General features: G+C 35.9%; 1 protein-coding gene across 4 annotated transcripts in view; it reads left to right on the top strand.

The window, feature by feature from the left end:
* The window catches only part of GALNT13 (polypeptide N-acetylgalactosaminyltransferase 13), a 557,828-nt gene that overhangs the window by 365,377 nt on the left and 165,878 nt on the right, over window positions 1–26,573 (top strand). For all 4 annotated transcript variants that reach the window (XM_060016781.1, XM_060016780.1, XM_060016782.1 and 1 more), the window contains one exon: window positions 19,181–19,361. In XM_060016781.1, coding sequence (XP_059872764.1) covers window positions 19,181–19,361 — 181 coding nt within the window. The remainder of the gene's footprint in view (window positions 1–19,180; window positions 19,362–26,573) is intronic.

Here is a 26,573-nt window from a genome sequence, read left to right as displayed (position 1 = left end):
AGAAAGTAAAGAATTTTCTAGAAATGTCCATGCAGTTCTAATTTTGACAAATGAAAATGTCAGTCATAATAATTTGTTAAATAGAAATCAATTTTGACAAAAGTCTAGTTGAATTATTTCTGTTAGCACTCTTTGCTTTTATTTAAACTTAATTCATGCAAATCTGAGCATACTGGATTGTCTATCATATATAAAACTTGACTGTTTTTATTTGCCTGGTCATAGAAATCAGACTATAATAGAAATCTTTTAGTTAAGTTAGCTTAATCTAACTAAGTTCATGTGTTATCTACGATTTTGGTGGAGATGGTTTTGTGAAATAGTTTGATTTAAATATAATAAAGTACTCTCTTAATATTAACATAGAGATTTCTTAGCCTCTTTTTCCCCCCAGATTTGTTGAGGTATAACTGACAAAAATTGTATATATTTGAAGTTTACAACATGATGTTATGCATATGTGATGTGGGAAATGATTACCACAGTCAAGCTAATTAACACGTTCATTGCCTCACATAGTTATCTTAAGATCTACTCTCAGCAAATTTCAGGTATATAATACAGCATTATTAACTATAGTCACCATACTGTACATTAGATCTCAGAATTTATTCATCTTATAACTGAAAGTTTGTACCTTATTGGCCTCTTTTTTTTAAAAAAGTCTAAGAGGTCATAAACTTAGACATAAAAGTCCAAGAGATCATGTTCATGTACAGCCTCCATAAAGAATATAAACCAATATCAATGATTTAGTCCAGCAAACTACTCTAAGGTTACCTATCTGGTGCAGGATAAACCTTAAACACATTGCATGTGGCTTAAAATTTTTGCTTCTGTGCTTACAATTAGATTTTCTGGCATGTGGACCACCACTCTAACTTAAACAATTGTTTAAACATCTCTCTTTATTCAGTCTCCTTATCCTTTGTTTAATTGATATTATAGAATAAAATATTTCTAGATAAGGGATAGCTGAGACTTTGTTTCTAGGGACTATGTTACATCTATTATATATTTTTAGAACATTGGGTCAGTAGGATCATATAATGATATTTAATTAAGGTGTCTATAGAGAACTCTATTTTACCAAAATAAATGGGTTAGAATTTTATTTTGAATGTTAAGTACAATACATACCTGATTTCCTGTGCTCCCTTAGAAAGCACAAGTTAACGACAGGAAAATTAGATATTAATCAAACTTTAATGTTAGAAAATGTTAGCAGAACTTGTTTTGCTTTTAAAATTATAATAGCCTAAGGCTTGGTAATTTTCATAACTCTACCTCTTCATTTGAACTTTCTAGTTCACTGAAGCAGAATGTGAGAACAGACTTACACTGGATAGTCATCTATGTGATGTTTCACCTCGTAAACATACACTACATGGAGACATACTTAGTTTTAGAAATATAAGGCACTGTAGGAGACTTAGGTACACTAGGACTTGTTATTAATCTCTGGTTCCCTTCTACGGTCACTTAGTTATCTCTTAAAGTGATTTTTTTGAAAAATATTCTTTGGGGTTGTTAGTACCACTCACAGTTTAGTACCTTCTTGAACCAATAACATTCATTGCTTCTTTTTCATGACCTCATGAAGTCTTATCATATGAGTGTTTCTCTGAAAATGTAAACATATACTATATATATCAGCCTGCAAATGTACTCATCTAATGTCCAACTTATTCTGTCTGCTCTCTATTTTATCCATTTACCCGTCAATCAATCATCTATCGATCTACCTATCTATCTAAATTTATGTGTATGTGAGTCTGAGTGCAAATAATTAAATATTCATGAAGACTCGGAATGCAAGTCTCATAGTTATTGTAAAGGATATAATGTGACAATAAATATATGGATTTTAAAGTTTACAGCTTAAATGATCTCTATTGCAAATGAGTGTTGAGAGATACTCACCAGACATCCTGAAGGAGTTGGGACTCAGATAATTAGGAGAATTAGTGAACTGTGAAGCTCTGAAGATAGATAGAAACGAAATGCATAAAATGAGAAAGAAATGGAATGAAAATGATATAAAAAGTTATCTGTAAAATCTACATTTTTATTTCCATTAATATATAAACCAGAATTGAGTGATATTTTTATGGGGTTTATTCAGAAATACTCATTGGGAATAAATTTTACTGAAAGATCACTCTAAATTTTTCTTCTGTCTTCTTGAATTAAACCATTAAATGGAAATAAAGATACGGGAAAGAGAAACTATTGATTTCTGAACTATGATAGAGACATTTTTGATGATGTTATTCTTTAACAAATGCAGGTACATTTCACAGATACTAAGAGGAATTTCCCTGTATATAGCAATAGCAATAAGCCAGATGTACCTAGTTTTTTACTGAGTTTTAGCACATTAAGAAACCAACAATCTTTATTAGAGACAAATATCTGAAATGTCACTTTTGGGAAACACACTCCAATTCTGTGACTGTTTTCTGATCCTTCTCTGCTAATGTGCTGATACCCCATGTGTATTCATGTTAACTATAAAAATCTTTATGATCCTTCTGATCCTAAATATGAAGGACTTCAATTTAACTGTTTGAATTTATGGCAATAAAAAGAGCTTTTTGAAGAATTTAATGTGCTCAGAATTATTGCAAAGAAAAATTTGACACTTTCTGCCATGGCCATATTTTACTAAAGCTTCCCGTTAAGTGTACTTAATCATACAAAATGGCGCTGAGAATTAAGTCAGTTATCCTGCTGATTTACATTTAAAGTGTGCCTAAAATATTCTGATAATGAAATGTTTAACTTTCTTTTTGTATCTAAATATGTGCTCAGTGAATTAACTTTGAACTATTTATTTTACAAATCAAGGTTCCATTTTTTTTCTTAATGGAACAGGAAAGTTAAAGCAAATAACTTCCAAACATATTTCTAGTTTTGAAATTTTAAGGATCATTTATATATCTTGGGTTTGGTGAAATGAAATAAACCTGCCATTAAATTCAAACAAAGTTTGCAAGTAAATTTAGTTTGGAGAATTCACTAATTAACTCAGAAATATTTATTAGTAGTTGGACATACAGGCATGTAGAAGATCAGTCCCTGGTCTGATAGAACTTGTGCTAGAGGAAGAGGATAGACAATAAATGAGTAAACAGAAAAATAGTCTGTTAAATTCAGATCAAGATGAGTGCCTTGAAGAAAGTAAAATGAGAGGTAGAGCATTGCATTTCCTTAGAGTGGTCAGGGAAGACCATTCTAAGGAAGCATTTTAGCTGAGACCAAACGGACAGGAAGAATCCAGCTGTGCAAGGCTTTGCAAAGAGAACATTCAATATAGAGCATAATGCAAGACAGAGTATTACAACTCTCATTCCAAGTCTGTAGGAGCACAAATATCCTAATGCTTTGGGGGAGGGAAAGCTTTCTTATTCAACAGTTAAGAACAATTTATTCTCTCAGAACAACATTTGCTGAACAAACTAAACTCCTCTAGGAGTTTATTTTTTGATGAGGCCTTACATTTGAATAGTGCTTTATAGAATTCTTTTACACATATTATCGTAATGGATCTCAGTAGCTTTTCTCCCTCCCATATATTTGGTTTTAACTTTAATGCATTTGTTATGTTTGCATTATACTTCAGATTACCTCTCTATAGCAGTCAGGTATCAATCTACCCTCATCTTATCCATCAATCAATGTAAATAATTACATACCTAGACCTGCACTAGACACTCCGGATGGTATATCTGCAAGGTATACCATCTCCAAATTGATTGAGAGTTTGGAGAGTATAATGGCATCTAGGATCATTTCAAGTTACAAACAAACTCATTAAGTTCAAAGAAGGGAGAGATTTCTGTGATCTAAGATAACCAGGGAAGAATTTATAAATGAAAAATTCAAGAGTCTTGCCTTATAGACAGCAGGACAGAAGAGGAGCAGGGGCCAGAAATCAGTGAACTCTCAGATCTTTACTCTTGTGATCCTACTTTGTGCTTTGAGCCATACCTATGTTTAGGCTAGAATGTCTGGTTCCCCCACCTTTTGTTTTCCCTCTTGAGAATAAAATATCAGTAAGCCATTAAATATATATTTTGCCAAACTAGGCTTCACGTGACAGAGTTAATGAAGTATCCATTAAAAACTCCAGAAATTGAACCTATTACTTTTTTATATACCTATATTTGACCCCTTGAAGATTTCTAGGACAAAATTCCGAAACTGTTGTTTCTATATATGTTCATTCAATTTGGAAACCTGGTGTACCTTGCTAACCAAAATGAACACATTCAAAATCAAATTCATGTACTTTTTATTAAAGAGCCAAATTTAGATCTCTATGGTAACCACTGCAGTAAATGTACATCTTAAGCTATGATTATACTGTCACTCTTAGTGATGTCTGTCTTAAGTACATGACTACCAGTCGTTTCACTGTTGTTCTAGTCAACCAGAAATGTAGTTTAAAAAGGAAACCTATTATGAGACTTATTTAAATAAGGCTGAATGATTTCAGCAATAACTGATTCTAGATGCCAGGAATGATTCTTTTGAGGGTGTGAGATAATGTGGAGGGAAGACTTTGATCCAACTGTTCAGAATTTGAGTATTATGTACCAATGAAATTGAATTTTAAGTGCCATTGAAAACGTAGTTGGAGCTTTTTAAATAGATTTTTAAATTACCCTTAAAAATATATCTATGTTGAAAAGTTTCACTATATCTGCAAAAATTCAAACTTGATGAATTAAAAATTCTTAAAATATTTTATTACCAAACTACCACTGGTTTACACTGCAAATATGCTAAAATTGAAATCAAAATTTGGTGTAGCATTTCTCTATTGCCACCATGATGTGCCTGGCTACTAAAACTTGTTTCTACATGAGCTCCTCCATTGTCAAAGATTTGACTACACTTTTCTACTCATTTTATTATTTCATAGTTCAACAATATGCAGTCTTGATCTTATATATTTTCTCTATTTTAATTGGTCAACCAAAATGTTATTTGTTTTATTTTAATATTTTTATTGAAGTATAGTTGATTTACAGTGTTGTGCCCATCTCTGCTGTACAGCAAAGTGACTCAGCTATACACATCAGACATTCTTTTTTTTATATTTTTTCCATTATGGTTTATCATAGGATATTGAATATAGTTCTGTGTGCTATGCAGTAGGACCTTGTTGTTTTATTTATGTTTTTAAATTCTGCATTTTAATTGGTCAACCAACTCTATATTCTATTTTTTATTTGGGTTTGAGAAATCATCTTAACCTCTGGAATTCCTGAATTAAGATAGGAATCTATAAATAAATTGTTTAAGGGTAAAATGTCCCACACTAACCCTGTAATGATGAATGGTAATTAGACCTAATGAAAGACTAGTGCTCCTTGATCATTTCCCTGGCCCTGCAAGAGAAGACCCCAGGAACTACAAGCTTTCTTTTCATTTTGGGGGTACAGAATGGAAACTTGACTCTTTAAGGTCATGGAAAGTTAAAGGTGTACCTGAGGAAGTTGGAAATGTGTTACAGAGTGGAGGCAAAGTATAAGGAAGGTGACAGATTTGAGAGTTAGCTTTACAGAGTTGATAGTTTAATGAGCATATGAGAATGGATGTTTGCCAAGAAAGAAAATATAGAGGGCGGAATAGCAAGGCATGTCCTTAGGTAGCACCTGCATTTAGGGGTGGGAGAAAAAAAGAGAAAGCAAACGCTAGGACAAAGCTGTCAGGGAAGAACAAATATATACATCAGAAGAACTTAGAATGTTATGGTGATTGTCAACAGTGTCAAATGCTGCAGAGAAGTGAGCAAGAATAATGAAAGCTCATAAAAAGTTTCATGTGTAGTTTCAGATGATAGAATCAAGATACTAGAATATAAGATGTTAAGAAAATTGAATTGTAAAGATAACGTAGAGAAAAGCCAAACTTTTTAAGAAGTTTCTCAGCAAACAGGAAAGAAAATGCATGGTAACTTAAAGGGTAAATATGATCAAGGTAATTATTTTATGTTTGCTATTCTTTTATCATAGGAGATAAGGTAAATGTAAGCTGATAGAAAGGATTTAAAAATCTAAAATGTACTGAAAAAGAAAGAGAAAGGAACAACTGATGAGATAAATATCTACAGATGTTGGAAGAATATTCTAGATATAATAAAGTACACCTGTGTAATTCTTTTTAGTTTACCACACAGCTTTATGCTCACTATTTCACTACGTTCTTACCAGAGCACTGTGGATGAGTTGTTGTTATTGTCTTATATTATAATTAAAGGTTTTGAGTTGCAAAGAAACTAAGTCATGTGGCTGGAAGTTGTAAGGGCTGAGCATCAAACCCACACCTTCTGCTCCTACTCTAGAATTCCTCTATTTGAGTTTAAGGTCCTAAAGGCAGGATATTTATCTTTGGAGAGTTGACTCTTTTTCTTAAAATGGAGAAAAGAAGCTAAGGCTATATGAGATATTTCAAGGTGGAAATGAATAGAAAGTTGGCTCAACTGTTTCTGAGCTCAAGAAAAGTGGAAAGCAGGAGATTATCTACAGAGAGGATGGGATTGATATTGGGAGCTTGATGAGAGGAGACAGTTTTGGATTAAAGGCAGCTTCTTCAGCAAGCACCTGAATGAGCAATGATGTTCTCTATGAAACAAACTTTAAATGTCCTAAGAATGATATCTTGCAATTTTAATGAAACAGAGAAGAGGAAATTATCTTCCCTGTGCTTTAAGCATCATATCTGGATGCATCATACTTCTTCTAAAGTGTAAGTTAACCTACACTGACTACTACCAATTTGTTTTTAAAAAATTTAAAACTGGCAAAGTAGAGTATAACTTCCCTTCATAGTGGGTTTTGTGGGTATTTGTAATGAGCGCTTGAGGTGATATCAATATGGATATTTTTATGTGTTTCACATTTATCTCACTAAACATTTTATAGCAAAAAAAAGATACCTGTAAGATGATTTTTGGAAGGGAATCATAGTGTTCCATAGATGGCATTAGAGTTTTATAGGTGTTGCCAAGGGAAATTCTTTATCTGAAGCAAAACGTATAGCATTGTATGAAAATGTCTCAGGTCCTTGATAAAAAAACAAAATGTCTCCAGCTAATTAAAAAACCAGGAAAAGAAAATTCTGTCCATGAAGGGATTATGGTTGGAGTGAGTACTCTTAAGACAGTCCTTTTCTTGTAGGCATGAGAGACTGCTCTTCAACTGTCAAGTGCAAACTGATGACTAGACATTAATATGCTCAGTCCTAACACTCACAACACCTAAGACTGGCCTGTGAGCTACTTGAAGACAGAGAGCCGTGTTTTATTATCCTTTCTCTAAGCCCCAGAGCCCAGCATGGTGCTTGACACAAAGTCAATGGCTAGTAAATATTTGCTCGGTAGATGCCAGCCAAGTTCTGAGGGAAAATGCTTGAGGGGAGAGAGGTCATTCCCTCTCCTCAAATTTATCACGGGCCTTCCATTTGAAAAGCACTTGACGACTTTGCAAATTATACAGGAAGTTTCATTTAAACTAAAATGTTATAGCTGCAATCAGGGAAGGTGGATGGTTTAAAGATGGAGAAATTGAGTTACTGAAGGATAACGGTTTTGGAGGTACCAGGTTTTCTTTTCCTACCCCATCCAAGTTCTTTTTAAGTATCTCTGGCATTCATAAAGAGCAGGAGATGTTGTCACACACTGTAGCTGGATACCCAGGTGGTCTACTGGTATTCAGAGGGGACTGTTCTGGCATGAATTCTAGGGCAGCATCACACAGCTGTCGTGGGCTGCTCTGTGGCTGCAAGCGGCAGATGTTACTGATACCTGACAGGCGGTCAGGTCGTCAGACACAAGAGGACACCAGTGTAAAATGCAAAATATCTGTCCCAAATCTCATTTAATAATCACAGACCCTTTCCATCTAGTTCTCAAAAATCTCATCTACATACAATTTTTCACCGTTTAAATGTATTTGTAGGATTAATTATACAATGAGGAACGCACAAATGCCAATCATTCTAGATTTTTCTTAGTCACTAGTCCCCTTAAAAGCACTGACAATATTCCAAAACCTCCAGTATTATCAAACTTTAAGATTATTGATTATTGAAAGATGAAGAAGCGTCACTGCATTGCATATTATTTGTGTTCTTTTTTCACGAATTATCTGCCTGTGACCATCTATGCTAATAAAAAAACAATACTTTATTGCAAATATGAAAAACTAGGCCCTAATTTTCTTAAGCAGAGCCACCTTATCTTACATCGGAGTTTCAATATCCGGTAGGCTACTCGATGGTCTTCATTTTCACATGTCATTTAAGCAGCAGAAGGGAGATTTGCCATAACACAGTCAGGACTACGTGTTGCTCTGTTGATTTAAGGGGAACTGGGAAATTCTGCAATACCAGCCGTCCTAATAAGATGTGGAATAACGACAGGTAACAATTCTCCTGATGCCAGGAAACACAGTGGCCATAATGTGTGGTAATTCTGAAGGTCAGAATGCTCCAAGGCTAAGAAAGTTGTTGAGAGGCAAAAAGTAATAGTGGAATTTATATATTAAAATGTTGGCCTGTGTACATTAAAGGTATTTCCACTATTCATTTTAACTGCTGAGAATGGGTGTTTGTGTTTGAGAGGAGTGGGAGACGAGGATAAAAGGACTCCATCTGTGACCACAACTACCTCACTATACTTGTGATGCACACTGGTTCACACACAGACTGCCTCAGTTCCTTTTCAGAAGAATTCCTCCACTTCGTCACACCCAGTATGAGCACACCTTTTCGTGCTTCTGCTCTATGTTGCTTCTCTCCCTTCCTTGTACCTCATCCCCTACACCTCAACCCCCAAGAATCACTTGCTAAGTCTTTGGCAAAGGAAAAAGATGAACTGGCTTGGGAGACTGCCCTTAAACTCATTTCAGGATTAATTTGTTAAGTCCTTTATCAAATGAGTAGATATAAGAGGGTCCATTTTGAATTTGGGGCTTTCAGGAGGTTCAGTTCTAAGTTAAGAGGCAAAGTACTTTAGAAGGGAAAGCAGTTAATAACTGGATATTTTTTGAACCAAATTAATGGGTTATATGAAATGGTATAGATTCAACTCAGAATTTTCTACATTTAATGCCAAGGTGAAAACAAAATCTTCAAACAAATTACTCTAATATATGGCTATTTCTTGAAAAACTCATGGAGAACAAAAGTGCTTTTGTATTTTTCATTGTTTTCATAACATTTGTGACCTTTCCAAAATAGAATTCCCAGACTTGAAGGGAGAAGACACATTGATTGCCTCATAATAAGTTTTGCAAACTCAGAGTTTCTCTTGCTCAGAGAATGGTATCTTTACCATGTACTTCTAATACAGCTAAGGTAAAGTAAACTCATCTAAGGAGGAAAATGTGGATTCAAATTTTGGAGAGTTTTATCATTCCCATCTAAAAATCTGATCTCTGAAAGTGGTATTTACTCTATACAAAGAGATTAATCTGAATCCTAGAAACTCAGAAGAAAACCTAGTCTTCTTTTCCATGTGAATTTTCTGAGGACTGTCAAGCTTAAGTGACTTGTTCCAAATCCTGCAATCAATTTGTGTTTATTTCAAGTCCAGAATCCAGTTTTCCAATTTCAAATCAGATGCTTCCTTCTCTTTTTCATACAAATAATCATTCTATTAAAAAAAATTATCAAGTACTGGATAGATTCCTCAGACATGTTGAATCTGTGATCTCTGGCAACTCAGGTGAGCACTTAAAGGCCACAGAAGCTTGATGTACAAGAGTCTTCATCTTGAGATGTTATGGTGATATCAGGATATGACTTGAGCTCTAGAGACCTCTTCCAGATTGCATAAATGACCTCAATTACACTATGAAGTGAAAACTAGGTTAAGAGACAAACCAGCCAATTAAAGAAGACATTCCCCAAATCAAGCTGACTATGAAGAATAACTGGGAAGTTTCTTGTCCAGAATGAATAGAAAATGCCTACTGAGCCCCTTATCATGACTTCCATACCTCCTGTGTTTCTGCCAACTTATCAAAGATCACGGCGTCTTCAGGGTCTCACTGAAGGCTCTTTTAGACTTTGTTTCAACTGTAAGAATTAAAGGATTTGTCATCAGTCTACTTGAATATGTATAAACAAAGTGGAGACTTGAAGTGCCGATGGGGATTATTTGAAACAAACAATGAATGTAGAGTGAGATAGGTTGAAAACTGAGTCATAGTAACTTGTTTCATTTTTCGCTTTGCCAGAACTAAGAAAAGAAAAGCTTTTGTTCCCAATTCCACTTTATAATAGATACATTTTGTGTACACTCTGTAATTTTCCAGATTCCTCTATATCAATATTAAGAGATCAGTCAGTTAATATGTACTGAGCACCAATATTTCAAGCATTTTTTAAACTTTGCACACACTTATGTAACAGTATATTTAAGTTGTGATTTTTTTCACTATGTGTGAATTATACCAGTTACGTAAAGTGAAACGTGATGATGAAATTCAGTTTCATAAAGTGACTTTCAATTTCATGTGACGATGAAGTTCAGTTTCATAAAGTGAAATGTGTGATATTTTTTCTCAAAGAGATAATAATGTTGTCAGGGAGATAAGACTAATATATACAAATAATATATTTATGTCAGTATACACACAGATAAATATACATGCACACACACAAATATTTATCAAGATGGCATACTATATAGAACTGAGAGCTAAATGGGGTAGAGTGGGATGAATGTACAGTAGTAAATGCTATGAGTCAGTGAAAATTAAGATCAGTGAAAGACAGCATAGTTAAGAACTGGTTACTGGAAGAAAATGTATATAAAATGAGCTTATTAGAGAGGACAAAATAGATAAGGGAAAGCACATACAATAATTCTTAATTTTAATCCCCCAAATTATGTCAAGTTATTGAATTCCCTTCTATTTCCCTTGCCATCACTCTGGTCCCAGTCATTCTCATCTCTTTCCTAGATGATTACAATAACCCCTTAATAAATCTCTCCTATTTGCTTCATTCCAATTCTTTTTCATATAAAGGCTAAGTATTGTTATGCGCACTGCTTTGCCTCACTCCTCACAACAACCCCCTGAGGTGGCTTCTTCAAGTCATGTTATTACGTGAAACCTGAACCACAGAAAGATGAGTTCACCCAGCTGGTAAGTGGCAGAGCTGGGATATGGTCTCAGGAACTAGAGCCTACACACTCATAACCATTGTGCTTCGTGCCCTCCATGATATATTGTTGTGGTGGTTGCTATTAAAGCCATATTAAGCAGTGACTTGGTGCCAGTGACAGTACGTGTGTGGGCCGGGAGTGGGGGGTGAAGGTTAGTATAAAATCAAGCAGCTGCATGAGTTTGGCATAATATCTGGACAGCTAGAAACAATCGTAGCACCGGAACTGAGATTGCAAAGTTGGAGCTTGTGAAGTTTATGAACCTTAATTAAAATGTCACTGATGGGAATAAAGATGCAGACGTAGAGGATGGACTTGAGGACACGGGGAGGGGGAAGGGGAAGTTGGGACAAAGTGAGAGAGTGGCATGGACATATATACACTACCAAATGTAAAATAGATAGCTAGTGGGAAGCAGCCGCATAGCACAGGGAGGTCAGGTCGGTGCTTTGTGTCCACCTAGAGGGGTGGGATAGGGAGGGTGGGAGGGAGACGTAAGAGGGAGGAGATATGGGGATATATGTATACATATAGCTGATTCACTTTGTTACACAGCAGCAACTAATACAATACTGTAAAGCAATTATACTCCAATAAAGATGTTAAAAAAAATGTCACTGATGTAGGTACCAAAAAACATGAAAAGGATAATGTATGTTAGTTAATTGTCTTCTTTCTAGGGGAAGAAAATCAAGTACATAATCAAATGAGCAATGGGCATTTTGCATTTTGATTAATAACCTTCTCCATCATCAAAAGACTCTCATAAAAATATCTGGGAACCAAGACAAGTAACCAGCTAGCTTCAATCCTCTGTGGATAAAAGGACAGTTTGTATGTTACACATAGTCAAATTTATTTGAGAGAAGTAACATACGAATGTTAATCTTTTTGGAAGCCTAGAAAATAACAATCAGATATGCTCAATGATACAAAGTAATTCGGACATCACATGTTTATGCGGATGAGACATTTCAGTTTATATATTGTGTTTAAACATTGTAAATTAATTTCAGAGAACAAAATGTAGTATTCTAATTGGGAACTAATTGGCAATTCTTTTAAACTCCTCACCTAAGTCCCCAGACATTGATATTGCAATTTCAAAAAGAGGCAAAATTCACCAAAATGTAGCTAAATATTTTTTAAGAAGCAAGAATCAGCTAGTAATCTACATATGTTGGTTTTCCTGAACAGCAGGAACTAATATACAAATAACATTTTATTTCCTCCCATATGAGGTGTCAGGCATGGTGCTTGATACGCACAATCTCATTACGGTCTTCGGAAGCAGTTATTATTATCCTTGTTTTCCAATGGGAACATCAAGGTCTTGGAGATGTAAATAATTTTCACCAGTGTACATAGATAGTAAGTGAGAGAGCCCCTAGAAAATTCTGTTTGCTTATTTCCAAGCCCAAATTCTTAATGACTGTGTCATACTCTTCCTTCTTTTTTTTTCTTCTTTCTTTCCTTTCATCCATCCTTCCAAAATATTTGTTAAAGATACACTAAGGGAAATTATCATGGTAGTCATTAGGGACTCCACTCAATTAGAATTCTCTCCACTTTAATATTTAATCATACAGTTTTCTGGGAACTGTTTATTTTTTAATTATTTCACATTACCCAAATGTCTACTAAGTACATGGCAACTGTCTGGTCAATATTTGATCAATTAAATATTTTGTTTTCATATTAACTGGGTATTAGCATGACCAGATATCAGCCTAATTAATGCATAACGTTATGCTTTTCTACCTTGATCTTTTTATTTTAGTGTAAATTTGGGGGAGATGCTTTACTTTGGAAATGCAATATGAGTATTTATTCACACATTCTATGAGCACAGATGGCAATGGGAAAAGTACGCGTTTTATTCCAGGAGTCAGTAGAGTATGATCCACAAGCAAAACACAGGCCAGTATCCACTGAGTTATAGAACAGTTACCTCCACCTCTGTTACCTCTCCTAAATATACTAAAAAATCTGCCTCTATCTGTGAGAATCAACATCAGGGGCAGGTTTTCCTTCTGTCTTGTAAATCAACAGTCATTATTGAATTACACCTTTACATGTACACACAAAGATCTCATTGCTTAGAGGATAACCAGAAATCAGCACTTTCGTATAAGGAGTGAGACCACTGGAACTCTACTTTTAAAGGATTTCAAACTAGATTTTTTTTTTTCCCTTTTCTGTGTGCAAGCTTGGGCCATAGAAGCCATAAGCATACAAAACCAGGGTAGGGCCAAGAAGTGGAAGAGTAGAAATAAAGTGGCCTCACACAACCACAGTGCTAATCCATATTTGCAAAAAGGCAAATTGGGAGCCCCGAGGACAGCTGTACATCACTGGTTCGTTTGCAGTAGGGCTTATTGCATAGTCTGAATTTAGTAAGCATGCACACTTAAAATGGTTTTACTTTTTCTCCAATCATTGCTTCATGCTCTGAAGAATATTCCTTTCCAATCTGACATCATTTAGCACAGATTTTATAGCTTTCTGGTCACTTTCAGTTATTAAAAATACTAGTAATGTTCAGCTTAAAGGCTTTGATTTTGTAAGCAATCACAGTTCACATTCTCTTCTCTCCCCAGGACAATGCTGATAGAAGCTCTTGGAATGGGGAAGGTCAGGGTTCTCTGGGTTGCCACTTCTACAGTGTATGGGGTCAAATAAGAGGGCTAGAGAAACAGCAGGTCTTAACTGATATATTTTATGATGTCTGACTGTTGTTGGCTCAGTGTGGTTCCACTTGCTACTAGTGGCCTCCATTTATATGACAGGCTTCTGTACATGGTTTCACTGTTTTCTTAAAAGTGTTCTGAACTTCACCTTTTACTGCATCTGTTATACAAGGCCCTTTTGAAGAGGGAAATCTTACTCTCACCTCACCCTGTGAGGTCCCCAGCTGCCTTTTCCAGTGGTACATCTCCTTGCTGATCTGCCATATTGCTAGTCCCACAGATCACTTTTTTTCTAGTCTATATTCCATGTTCTATAGAGTTTTGAAACCACTGAAGTCTTCTCCAGTTGTCTCCCAAGACCACTCCCTCCCAGGGTCACTGCATCACTGGACCTATCAATTTTGCTGGAACAAGCTGTTCAATAAACCCCAGCCCACCTTCAGGATTCTCTAGACTAGAGGTGGTCCCCATTTTTACTAGGGTCATGTTTTTCCACACACTTGAGGCTTTCCCATAGACTCACTCACCATATTCTGCTATGTTCCAGTGGGAGCACCAGGGTAATCTGCTGATTTTGCTGCTCAGAAGTGTCCAGCCAGGAGTGAAATGCCAGTCTCTCCATTCATTTAGTTCCCTTATATGACTTGGGTGAAGGAAGAAAGGAACTCTTTAGTCATACCTAATCCATAGAGGAGAAGGGAAAGCTCTACCGCTAACACTGTGCTCCTCACAATAAGGAAAAGTTTTTCAATTCCCCCTCAAGTATAACATATCATATGCTATTTCTTCTGAATTCAGGTCACCTTGTTGAATGGTGTGGTCGCCGTACAAACACCTGAGTACTTTACTAAATCATGTTTTTAAGAGATAGTATCAGTTGGACTAAATGATTACTTTGAAAACACATTAAAAATAAAGAATGTGGGGCTTCCCTGGTAGCGCAGTGGTTGGGAGCCCGCCTGCCGGTGTGGGGGACGCGGGTTCGTGCCCCGGTCTGGGAGGATCCTGCGTGCCACGGAGCGGCTGGGCCCGTGGGCCATGGCTGCTGAGCCTGCGCGTCCGGAAGCTGTGCTCCGCAGTGGGAGAGGCCACAACAGTGAGAGGCCCGCGTACCGCAAGCAAAAAAAAAAAAAAAAAAAAAATTAAGAATGTGTTATTTAGCAACCTTGTTTGCCATAAACCATCAACCATTTCTGATGTTTATTTTTTGTGTTGTGACCTCCAAAGACCTTCCTCAGTTCCCAAGACATGTGGAACAGCAGTTGCATATCATTTTACTAGACTACTCTGCCTAGTTTGGTACTAAAAATATTTCCTTAAAAAAATGTAATTTAAAATCCCTCCAAAAATATGTCTGTTTAAATCTCATCATTCTGCCAGGGTTGCTTTTTTTTTTTTTTTTCCGGTACGCGGGCCTCTCACCGTTGTGGCCTCTCCCGCTGCGGAACACAGGCTCCGGACGCGCAGGCTCAGCTGCCATGGCTCACGGGTCCAGCCGCTCCGCAGCATGTGGGATCTTCCCGGACCGGGGCACGGACCCGTGTCCCCTGCATTGGCAGGCGGACTCTCAACCACTGCGCCACCAGGGAAGCCCCAGGGTTGCTTTTTCAATGTTAGTCTTGGTAGTTAAATTTGAGTTTCCATTCTTCCATTCAACCAACATACAGTGATACCTACCATGTAACAAGCACTGGGCTGGGCTCTGGGGGTGCAACCATGAGTAAACCTCTCCACTGCTCTTCTAAAATCTACATTCTAGTTGGGAGAATATGTGCATAGCCAAACAGTTAGAGAAATAAATTGCAGATTGTGATAAGCAATGAAGGAAACAAATAGGGTGCTATTAGAGAAAATAACTTGGATGCAGCACTTTAAATATGGCAGTTAGGGAAAATCTGATGAGGTGATATGTTAGCTGAGATGAGAAGTATGGGAAAGAGGCAGTCCAGTGAAGGGCTGACAGAATTGTTTTCTAGGTATAAGGAAAGCGCGTGTTGAAGCTTTGGTGTGTGAAAAAAATATGTGATTTGTTATTCTAGGAAATGGCAGAGGGCCAATATCACCATAGTTTATTGGCAGAAGGGGAGAGTCGTGTAGTTCTTGGAGGCCTTGATAAAGGATTTTATTTATATTCACAGTGCAGTGAAAAACCATTGAAGGATTTGAAGCAGGAAAGTAAAATGACATGATAAAGAATTTTAAAGACCACTCTGATTTCTCAGTAGAAAACAAATTATAGAAGAGCAACAGTGATAGTAGAAAAACAATTAAGAGCCTATTACAACTGACAGACAAGAGATGTTGATGATTAGGACAAGGATGGTGGCAGTAGAGACAGAACGAGATGGGTATACTGAGAATTGTTTTATAGATAGCACCACCAGGATTTGTTAATGGATGGAATATAAGTGATGAAAGAAAAGAAGAAATCGGCGATGACTTCTAGGGGATTTTTGGGGGGGAGAAGGGAGTTCTGTTGTCATTTTTGCTTTGTTTTGTTTTTGGATTGACTGCCTGGGTGAATAGTGGCTCCATTTATTGATGGTTTCAAAAAAAAAAACTGAGGGCTTCCCTGGTGGCGCAGTGGTTGAGAGTCCGCCGGCCGATGCAGGGGACACGGGTTCGTGCCCCGGTCCGGGAAGATCCCACATGCCGCAGAGCGGCTGGGCCCGTGAGCCATGGCCACTGAGCCTGCGCGTTCGGAGCCTGTGCTCCGCCATGGGAGGGGCCACAATAGTGAGAGGCCCGCGTACCGCCAAAAAAAAAAAAAAAAAAAAACGGAAAGAAAATAAGATCTGGCTGACAAGGTGGAGATAAATTAACAATTCCACTTCAGACACGTTTATTTGGATGCCTCTGAGTCTTGCAAGAGGAGGTATCAAGTAAGTGTTTGGATACACAAGTCTGGATCCCAGAGGAAAAGTCTGGGCTGAGATACTGCGGGGGGGGGGGGGGGGGGGGGTTGTGTATTCAGATCATGCATAAAATAATAAGAACAAATAAGACCACCTAGAGAATGAACAAAGAAGGAATAATGCCAACATTTAAATAAAAATTTAGAGTGAAAATGTATAAATAGTGAAGTAGTAGGATGAAAGGAGGATCCAAGAAAGGAGTCTGCTAGATATTCATCAAAGGAAAAATTTGTGATTTTCATCATGGCAATATTGTGGGACTGCAGAAATAAACAGCATTTCACAATGAGTAGAAGAACAGATGAAAATTGAGGAAGGGATATAACGTGTATCAGTAAAAAATGTATATTAATTATAGTGAGGGGAAACAGAAAAAAGATATGTTGGATGGGAATATAGATCAAGGGATGAACCTTTTGTTGTGTTTTGTAATTTTAAAAATTTGTTTATCTCTATTTAAAATCTGTTTGAAAGATAGGAGGTTTAGGAGGTATTATGCAAAGATAGGCATAATCCAATTATGAGGGAAATGACTGATGTTTCAGGAGAAACTCAAGGGGAGGACCAAATCAATGAAGTCATTAAGACAGACTTAAGTAATATGCTCTAGACTGACATACAAGTATTGATTTGTCTTTGGTAGGAGAAGGATTAACTTCCTCCATTTTAATAGAAAGGAGGAATGTAAAGAGTTGTGTAATTACAAGACAGTTTATAGACTTTATGCTAGAAAGATGAGAAAGTTACCAATCAATTAAGTAATTTGATTATTTAAGAATGAGCTACCTGTCTTTCTAGGGAAATGGTGAATTCCATTCCTCTTTTATATTGTCCGTCATTTCAGCGTTGGGTTGGAACATCTTTTCTATTAGCATCACACTGTTTAAACAATTAGAAAATGAGATAGAATAGACTGTACATGTAATGCACAAACATTGTTGATGAGTATAACTTATTTATCATCTTTCATCTTCTAGAAAAGATGTCTCTTACTGCTACCCAAGACCAATAGCAGCCCTCTTCTCAGATGAATATTACTTGAGGGATCAATAGGAGAAAACCTTTTCTTCCAAAATAAACAGCTCTTCTTTTTTTTTTTTTTCCCTGTACGCGGGCCTCTCACTGTTGTGGCCTCTCACGTTGCGGAGCGCAGGCTCCGGACGCGCAGACTCAGCGGCCATGGCTCACGGGCCCAGCCACTCCGCGGCATGTGGGATCTTCCTGGACTGGGGCACGAACCCGTGTCCCCTGCATCAGCAGGTGGACTCTCAACCACTGCACCACCAGGGAAGCCCAACAGCTCTTCTTAAAATAAGAATAATGTTATTTATGGTATAAAGCCAAATCCTTCCAATTACAGATGGCAATAATTATGACTTTCATTTACTGGGATGAATAAATGTACTATATGTATATATATATATATATATTATATTTATATGTATGATATACATTATAACACACACATACACATACATGCTATTGTAACCTATGGCTATATAATATAATTTTATAGAAATAAATGTTTTATGGACACTTAATACCTATCCTCAACTGAACAGTAAATCTAGGATACCAAGAAATATATAGCATTTGTCTTTCAAGGGTTCATAATTTTAAGGGAGCAATAGTGAAGTGAACTATTTACAATATTGAGTTGGCCAAAAAGTTCATTCAGGTTTTTCCATACAATGTTATAGAAGAACCCGAATGAACATTTTGGCCAACCCAATACATTGTAATATGTTCTTAATAAAACTGTGTTTAAAGTACAAAAGTCACACAATACTATATCTCCCCACAGAGCTGCCTAGAAGAAATGATCTTGGAAGTGGGCTTTAAAGGATGCATAGAAGTTGAATAGATTTAAAGGATACTTAGCATGCTTTAATAAGAATAGTAGCGTATTCAAAAGCCTAAGATACAGGAGATATGGAGAGGTGAAAATGAATGGTTACTTGAAGCTCCAGGTGGATGGGGTATAGCAGATTGATTTTCTCCAAATCAGATTTAGTTATTGACCATGGCATCCAACATGTACAAATTCATTTATTTATAGAAAATTTTGGATACCAAATATCTATTAAATAGAAATTAGGTTAAGTATTAGAAACTGAAAATTAGGTATTCTAATAAAGGCACATAAAAATAATTACATCTTCCACAATTCCAATACTACAATATTTAAATACATCAAACTCTTCCAAATTAGAATCCTTTGCCAAACCCAAGTATACCCATTCTAAATTTTGTGTTCATCTGACGTTGTTTGAACAATGTAAGATCTGAAGATTTGGTCTTAACTGAGTTAGCCTCAGTTGCTTCTCAGACAATATTGCTGCATTATCTGCAATGATTGCTATACAACAATTGCTCTTTTTTTCCAGATTTGGCAATGTGGAGGCTCATTGGAGATTGTGACTTGCTCCCACGTGGGTCACGTTTTTCGGAAGGCAACTCCATACACTTTCCCTGGTGGCACTGGTCATGTCATCAACAAGAACAACAGGAGACTGGCAGAAGTTTGGATGGATGAATTTAAAGATTTCTTTTATATCATATCCCCAGGTAAGCAATTCTGACATTTTCTTCCTCTGCAGGGGAAAATACAATTTTAAACATGCTGAGTATGTGTTGCATTATTGCTCCTCTTCTACTAGTTTAAATAAGATATTGTTTATCACCATAATATTGTAGAAAATTGTGTTTGAGAAGTTGTCCTATGAAGTCAATTTTGACCTAAAATGAGAAAGACTGTACTTATCTCAAATGCCTAAATATTCTTTTTTCTTTGTTTCTTTCTGGGTACAAGTATTATGCTAAAAAAAATGAAGCAATCAATATATAAGGCCATCCAAATTTAACTGACATGTACCAGCTCAATTTAAGAAAAAAATTTTTAAGGGAAGTAAGTCTTTATTTCTGTGTTATACACATAAGGCTGACTGAGTTGGTAAGGAATTTTTTTAATGTTTATAAAGAGATGTTTTCTACTGCCTTGTTTTCTTAAATATCTGAGTAGGGAAAGATGAAATGATTTCCTACAGAAACAAGATGGAAAACTATGCAGATATAAAAAATTATATTTTTAAAGAATATTAAATGACAGTAAATTGCTCATCGATAAATATGTGAAAAAGCATAATATGGGACAATAAAATATTATCCTACTTTAGTTACAGAGAAGGATAGTTATGGAAATAGAAGTAAATTTAGGCTATCGCTGGGTAGTGAGATTATGAGTAATTTCATTATTTTCCTTACACTTTTCTATATTTTATAAATTTTCTTTATAAAGCAATTATTTTTCAAAATTCATTAAAAACAAATTTTAAAAGAAAATAAATAATTAAAAAATTAAAAGAAAATTTTAAATGTCATTAAAAAAGAGAAAATAAATAAATCATTGTGAGAAAATCCCATTACTGGGTGGCATCATTATGAGTTATTGCATTCTTTAAAATTTTTTAGGATTTCTTCAACAGCCATATTAGCTATTAAAAAAAACCTCTGAGGTATTACATTTTTTAAGGACAAAAAGAAACATGAGAAGATACAAATAAGAGGAAGACACAGGTTTATCTTCAAGATCTCAAAGTCCAAAGAAACCAAAGCATAAATTAATATAACAGGAATTCAGCTGTATTTATAAAATAATTTGTAATGTTCTATTTTTGATAGTTTATGATAGGCCTTACGGTCATCAATGCCATTATTATGTAACCTGTAAGAACAACAACAAAAATCCATGCCCACATCCTCTTTTCTACATTATCATCTATCACAGGTTAATAAAGTCAGTGTGGGTTCTAACTGACATGCTCTGGTTCTGAAAGTATATATGAGGCTGTGAACATCCTTCTTTTATAGGTGAAGCAGGGAATGAGCAGTATGAACTTTCTTATTAAGATCCAACATTACTCCACAGAAAAGAAAAATTGGGGCAATGCATGTGTAAATGTGTGATTAGGAGATGGATTTTTTCACGCATTTTTAACCCTCCTCTATGTCAAGAAGCTATTGCCAGGAACACTATTTCGCATATAGATGTATTTCTTTTTACAATAGAAACCCAGTCCAGATGTTATATAACCTTTTCATTTTCTTTTGATGATACTTTTTGAATTCAGATCATTACTTGTAGAAATATATAAGCTCAAATATGAAGAAAGAATTAATGCAAGAAAGAAATGTGTTATGTGTGATTATATACAGCGTACATTCGGGAATGTAAGCAATTGAGAATAATTGTAACCATATGTATTCTATTCACTCATGATGAATATTATTTGTAGAAAGTCAGGTGTTAGTCTTTTGTATAATTTCCCATTGAGTGAAAAAGGCAGATAAGTGGTAGAACCATTTCTCAAAATGTAATGAAATGACAAGTTTAGAGTTTAAAGGTTGAAAGAAAATGCCTGCTATCTGGAACTAATGACTTGCTGCTCAAGAGGGACTGTTTGTATATTCTGGAAAATGTAGTTTTTACATTACAATAAATATCATTTGGAAGGTTATTATTCTTATAAAATGGGCTCATTTAAGCCCAGAAATTACTTTGGAAAGCAGTAAAAGGACACTTGGGGAATATGCTGAAAGTATCTGGGAATTTCCTAAGGGGCATTTATGCTTCTGGATGTCTCAGAGACAGCATCGCTGAGTGTGGAACCTGCCTGCTGTGTGTGGGCAAAGAGGGAAAACCAAAAATGTGAAACAATAAATTGCTTCTCAGTGGAAAGGGAAGGAGGGAAGTAAACTGGAAACTAGAGTTGGATGCCTATAAACAATGCTAGCCCTAGGCAGGTTTCAAATCATCCAAAAATCATATAAAGTAGGTTATATTGGGGAAGTCAGGAATCTGTCATTTGTATGATGGCAAGCCTTTGTTGCGTGGATAACTATTTTTGTCATTACTGGCAGTTTCTGTCACTCTTAAAATCAAAATCATGGATTTCTTCGCTATCATCTAAAATTGTTGGGTTTCTGTTTTTCATCTAAGTTTGTAACAAGAGAAGTTGGTATGGGGGAGATGGGAGGGACACATGCTTGCACATTTTTGCTTAGAATTATATCTTTTTCTATAGTATACATAAACACACACGCAAACACACACATGTTTACAAAAAACTCTAGAATGGTTTATATTGAGTTTTTTAAGTCTCCAGAACCTCCATAATAATCCGGCTAAGGAAAATGTTACAGTTCTTTCTAGCAGCACCTCCGTGTATCTGTTCATTTGCCCAAGATGTTTTATAAGGAGACTCCCATTTTTTTTATACCAGGGCTTCTAGTACTACATCTTATTCTCCACTTATGCAGTTGTTCGAAATGTGATCTTTAAGTACTGAGTCTTTATGATTGAATTTTGACAACAATTTTGCTTCCTTCCAATATGCTCCTACCTACTTTATTTTTTGGTTTCAGGGATGCTTCAGTTCTGTCTCAAACTAACTGGGTATTCTTTCTCTCTCAAAGGTGTATTTCCTACAGTTTCGATACCATGGCCAATCCATCATTGCTATGTACTACATTGTTTAATTTTTATTACCTATCTCTATTGCCGAAGTAGTTCAGAGACTTGTATTTGCCATGCTTAGCAACTTTCCTGTCACTTTGCAGTCCTTGAAAGAAAATATGTGTTGAATAATTAGAAGAATAAGTGAATGACTAAATGAATGAGTGAATTTTTTTTTTTTTGAATGAGTGAATTTTTGAAGGGAGCCACTTTTGTTTCTTCTTTTCTACTGAATTCTCCATGGATATCTCCTCTATACCAGGGAATCTCTTCATAAGAATTGCAGCAAATGGGAACCCTTTGTCCCACTTCTCTAATCCAACCTGAGAAAGGACCCACTGATAAAAGAGAGGTGAAAGGTATTCTTCCTATGCCTGCACTGTCATTCCTCTGAGTCTGCCATCAGACAAGAAGGTTCCATTGGCTTACCCATGTGCTTTGGGTTCTATGATTCCACCGTAATCACCGTAATCACAGTCATGTAATCTTACCTTCCAGGACTAATATAAAAGTCTAATAGCGGGCTTCCCTGGTGGCGCAGTGGTTGAGAGTCCACCTGCCGATGCAGGGGACGCGGGTTCGTGCCCCGGTCCGGGAAGATCCCACATGCTGCAGAGCGGCTGGGCCCGGGAGCCATGGTCGCTGAGTCTGCGCGTCCGGAGCCTGTGCTCCGCAGCGGGAGAGGCCACAACAGTGAGAGGCCCGCGTACCGCAAAAAAAAAAAAAAAAAAAAAAAGTCTAATAGGGACAATTTAGAAGGACAATGACATTTTCTAATAGAGCAGCATAATACAAGAGCTCATAAACTTAAAATAAGATACTTTTACACATGTTAATTTGTATTTTTCTCATGACCCCCATTACTTTAAAGTTAAAAGGAGTCATATAAATAGCTACATGTCTGAATTACTTTTATCTGATTTTTTTCAAAGTATTTACTATATGTCCTAATTGTCTTGCCCTATGCCCATTAGCCATTGGCAATACTGATAGAGTTGCAGTGTCTAATTATGTCTCCTAAATGGGTATATGAATGAAGAGTAGAAATACTTTGAAATAGTGTTGAAGAATGCATTTTCAACATTTGTTTAGTTTGCTTTCCGGCTGTATTTTTAAGGATGCAAATACTATAGCATCACGAGTTTTAACGCCCTGTAGGCTCTTAAAGCCTGAGGCAGTTTTTACTAGTAATTGGGCAGTTTCAGCTTGAGCCAACCTGATTGTCCTAGCAAGTCCTTTGAAATGACGTGATGTAAGCAGAAACCACTCTGCACAGAACACCCCATTATAAATGGCAACGTTTTTATCCTATTGGCCACAGGTAAAAAGCTTAAGAATTTTAAAATAGAGTGTAGTCACAGCACTAACCATATATTTGAAATGCTGGCTGTTCTATAAATATTGATTTTCTTTCTTTGCGAAGGTAGATTTCTAACAGTGTATCAATTGACATGGTGATTAGATGCAGCTGTCCTTTCATAACCTCCGGTTGTTCTTTTTCCTTTTCTTAATGGACAGCTGTGCTCTTGTTTTGAGCACAAATTGAAGATAAAATGGTAAAGACTCCCCAAACATACCTTTAAAAGTATTTATATGTAACTGGGAAAACAGCTTATTTTCCTTGACATTATTGTAGTATTTTGATCTGTATTCCAAGTAAGCATTTAAAGAAGGATCCTTGAACTTACTTTGAAGGTTAACTCTCAATTGCTAACCTTTCAAAAATGCTTTCGAAAACTCAGCTCATCAAAGGTAGTCTTTGTTAATAGCATCTTCGGATCATTATTAAAGTTTAAGGACTTTATTCATTTCTATCTCTTGAAATTTGTACCTACAAAATATAAATGTTTTTCAACACGCTGATTTTTTTAAAGATACAATATTTAATAACCAGCCCTTTGCGTTTAGGGCCTAATTTCTTTTATGAGTCATAAAAATGTGGTTCCAGGCTGATTTCATAAGCCCAGGTTTTGATGTTTCCAGCAAAATGTGCAGCACATAGATATATATATTTTTAATATATATATTTTTAATAATCCAGGGATATCAGTTTTTGGTTGAGTTAACATGAATTCATCTGAAAAGAGTATGGCATTTATGAAAGTAAAGTATGTTTGTACCTATGAATTTTGGATTTTTATTACTTAATAAATGCTTTTTTAGCAGTATCAACCATGGTATCACTGAGCGAATATGATATTATGAGGAGGAAATTCTGAATCATTTTAATATGCTATCTTGTAATAACACAATTCATATACCTGTGTGATTCCCTTGAAAAGCCAAATGTTGAAGTTAATGATGTAGTGGACAGACAACAGCTTTTCCTTGCTGTAGTCGATCACTGGTCATTTTTTTTTTATTAAAATAGTAATTTATTTACGAATGAAGAAATTAAGATCTACAGTAAGTCCCCTACATAGAAACAAGTTCTGTTCTGTTCATAAGTCTAATTTGTTCTTTTTTGTCCACACACACACACTGTATTTTATTTTTACAAGAGATAAATAAACTGACACCAAGCATTGTAAATGGATGACCAGAACAAAAGCAACAATGATTGCAATTACCAAACACGAAACACACTCACACTATGTCATAATATTGACATTCAGTCAGGTAATCCTCCACTGTAACAGCTCCTTTACTTTGCAGTGAAAATTGATTTGTATATTTTTTGCTTCTGAGTCCTTGTGGGATTTTTTTTTTTATTCAAACAGAAAGTCGCAAAAATTATAATCATCCTCATCAGTTCACTCAGTCCCATGTCATTAATTTTTTTTCATCTTGATCTTTTGTTAGCACTTTTATGAATTCATCAGTTTTCCATTAGAGTTCTGAAAATGCTTATTCATTCAGTTCAGCAGTATAGTCAGTTACCAGAAACCTGTACTTGTCAGAGTCTTTTCCATGAATTCCTTGAAGATGAAACCCTTTTATAGGAACATTTTTGCAAAAGCATCAGAGTATACCCAGAACTGTCTGTAAATGTCAAAAGACTTAAAAATGACCATGGTTAAAGATTTGATGAAAGTTCATAATAATGCAATTGACAAGGAAATTTAGTTATTTCTGAGATATAAATTTTAAAGTAATAACTAGAATTATGACTTATAACATTGTACCAGAACATATAAATTTTTAGAAATTTCATGTAATGTCTGAAACATTTATATTAACATATTTCCATACAAATAACCCAAAGAAAGTTTAGTGTTAGTTTTTGTTTGTTTGTTTGTTTTTTTATACTGCACGTTCTTATTAGTCATCAGTTTTATACACATCAGTGTATACATGTCAATCCCAGTCGCCCAATTCAGCACACCACCATCCCCACCCCACTGCAGTTTTCCCCCCCTTGGTGTCCATACGTTTGTTCTCTATATCTGTGTCTCAACTTCTGCCCTGCAAACAGGTTCATCTGTACCATTTTTCTAGGTTCCACATACGTGCGTTAATATACGATATTTGTTTTTCTCTTTCTGACTTACTTCACTCTGTATGACAGTCTCTAGGTCCATCCACATCTCAACAAATGACCCAATTTCGTTCCTTTTTATGGTTGAGTAATATTCCATTGTATATATGTACCACAACTTCTTTATCCATTCATCTGTCGATGGGCATTTAGGTTACTTCCATGACCTGGCTATTGTAAATAGTGCTGCAATGAACATTGGGGTGCATGTGTCTTTTTGAATTATGGTTTTCTCTGGGTATATGCCCAGTAGTGGGATTGCTGGGTCATATGGTAATTCTATTTTTAGTTTTTTAAGGAACCTCCAGACGGTTCTCCATAGTGGCTGTATCAATTTACATTCCCACCAGCAGTGCAAGAGGGTTCCCTTTTATCCACACCCTCTCCAGGATTTGTTGTTTGTAGATTTTCTGATGATGCCCATTCTAACTGGTGTGAGGTGATACCTCATTGTAGTTTTGATTTGCATTTCTCTAATAATTAGTGATGTTGAGCAGCTTTTCATGTGCTTCTTGGCCATCTGTATGTCTTCTTTGGAGAAATGTCTATTTAGGTCTTCTGCCCATTTTTGGATTGGGTTGTTTGTTTCTTTAATATTGAGCTGCATGAGCTGTTTATATATTTTGGAGATTAATCCTTTGTCTGTTGATTCGTTTGCAAATATTTTTTCCCATTCTGAGGGTTGTCTTTTCGTCTTGTTTATGGTTTCATTTGCTGTGCAAAATCTTTGAAGTTTCATTAGATCCCATTTGTTTATTTTGGTTTTATTTCCATTACTCTAGGAGAT

This window comes from Delphinus delphis, chromosome 7 (genome assembly GCF_949987515.2).
Source record: "Delphinus delphis chromosome 7, mDelDel1.2, whole genome shotgun sequence".
In the NCBI taxonomy this organism is placed as follows: Eukaryota; Metazoa; Chordata; class Mammalia; order Artiodactyla; family Delphinidae; genus Delphinus; species Delphinus delphis.
This window is presented reverse-complemented; position numbering and strand designations above follow the sequence as displayed.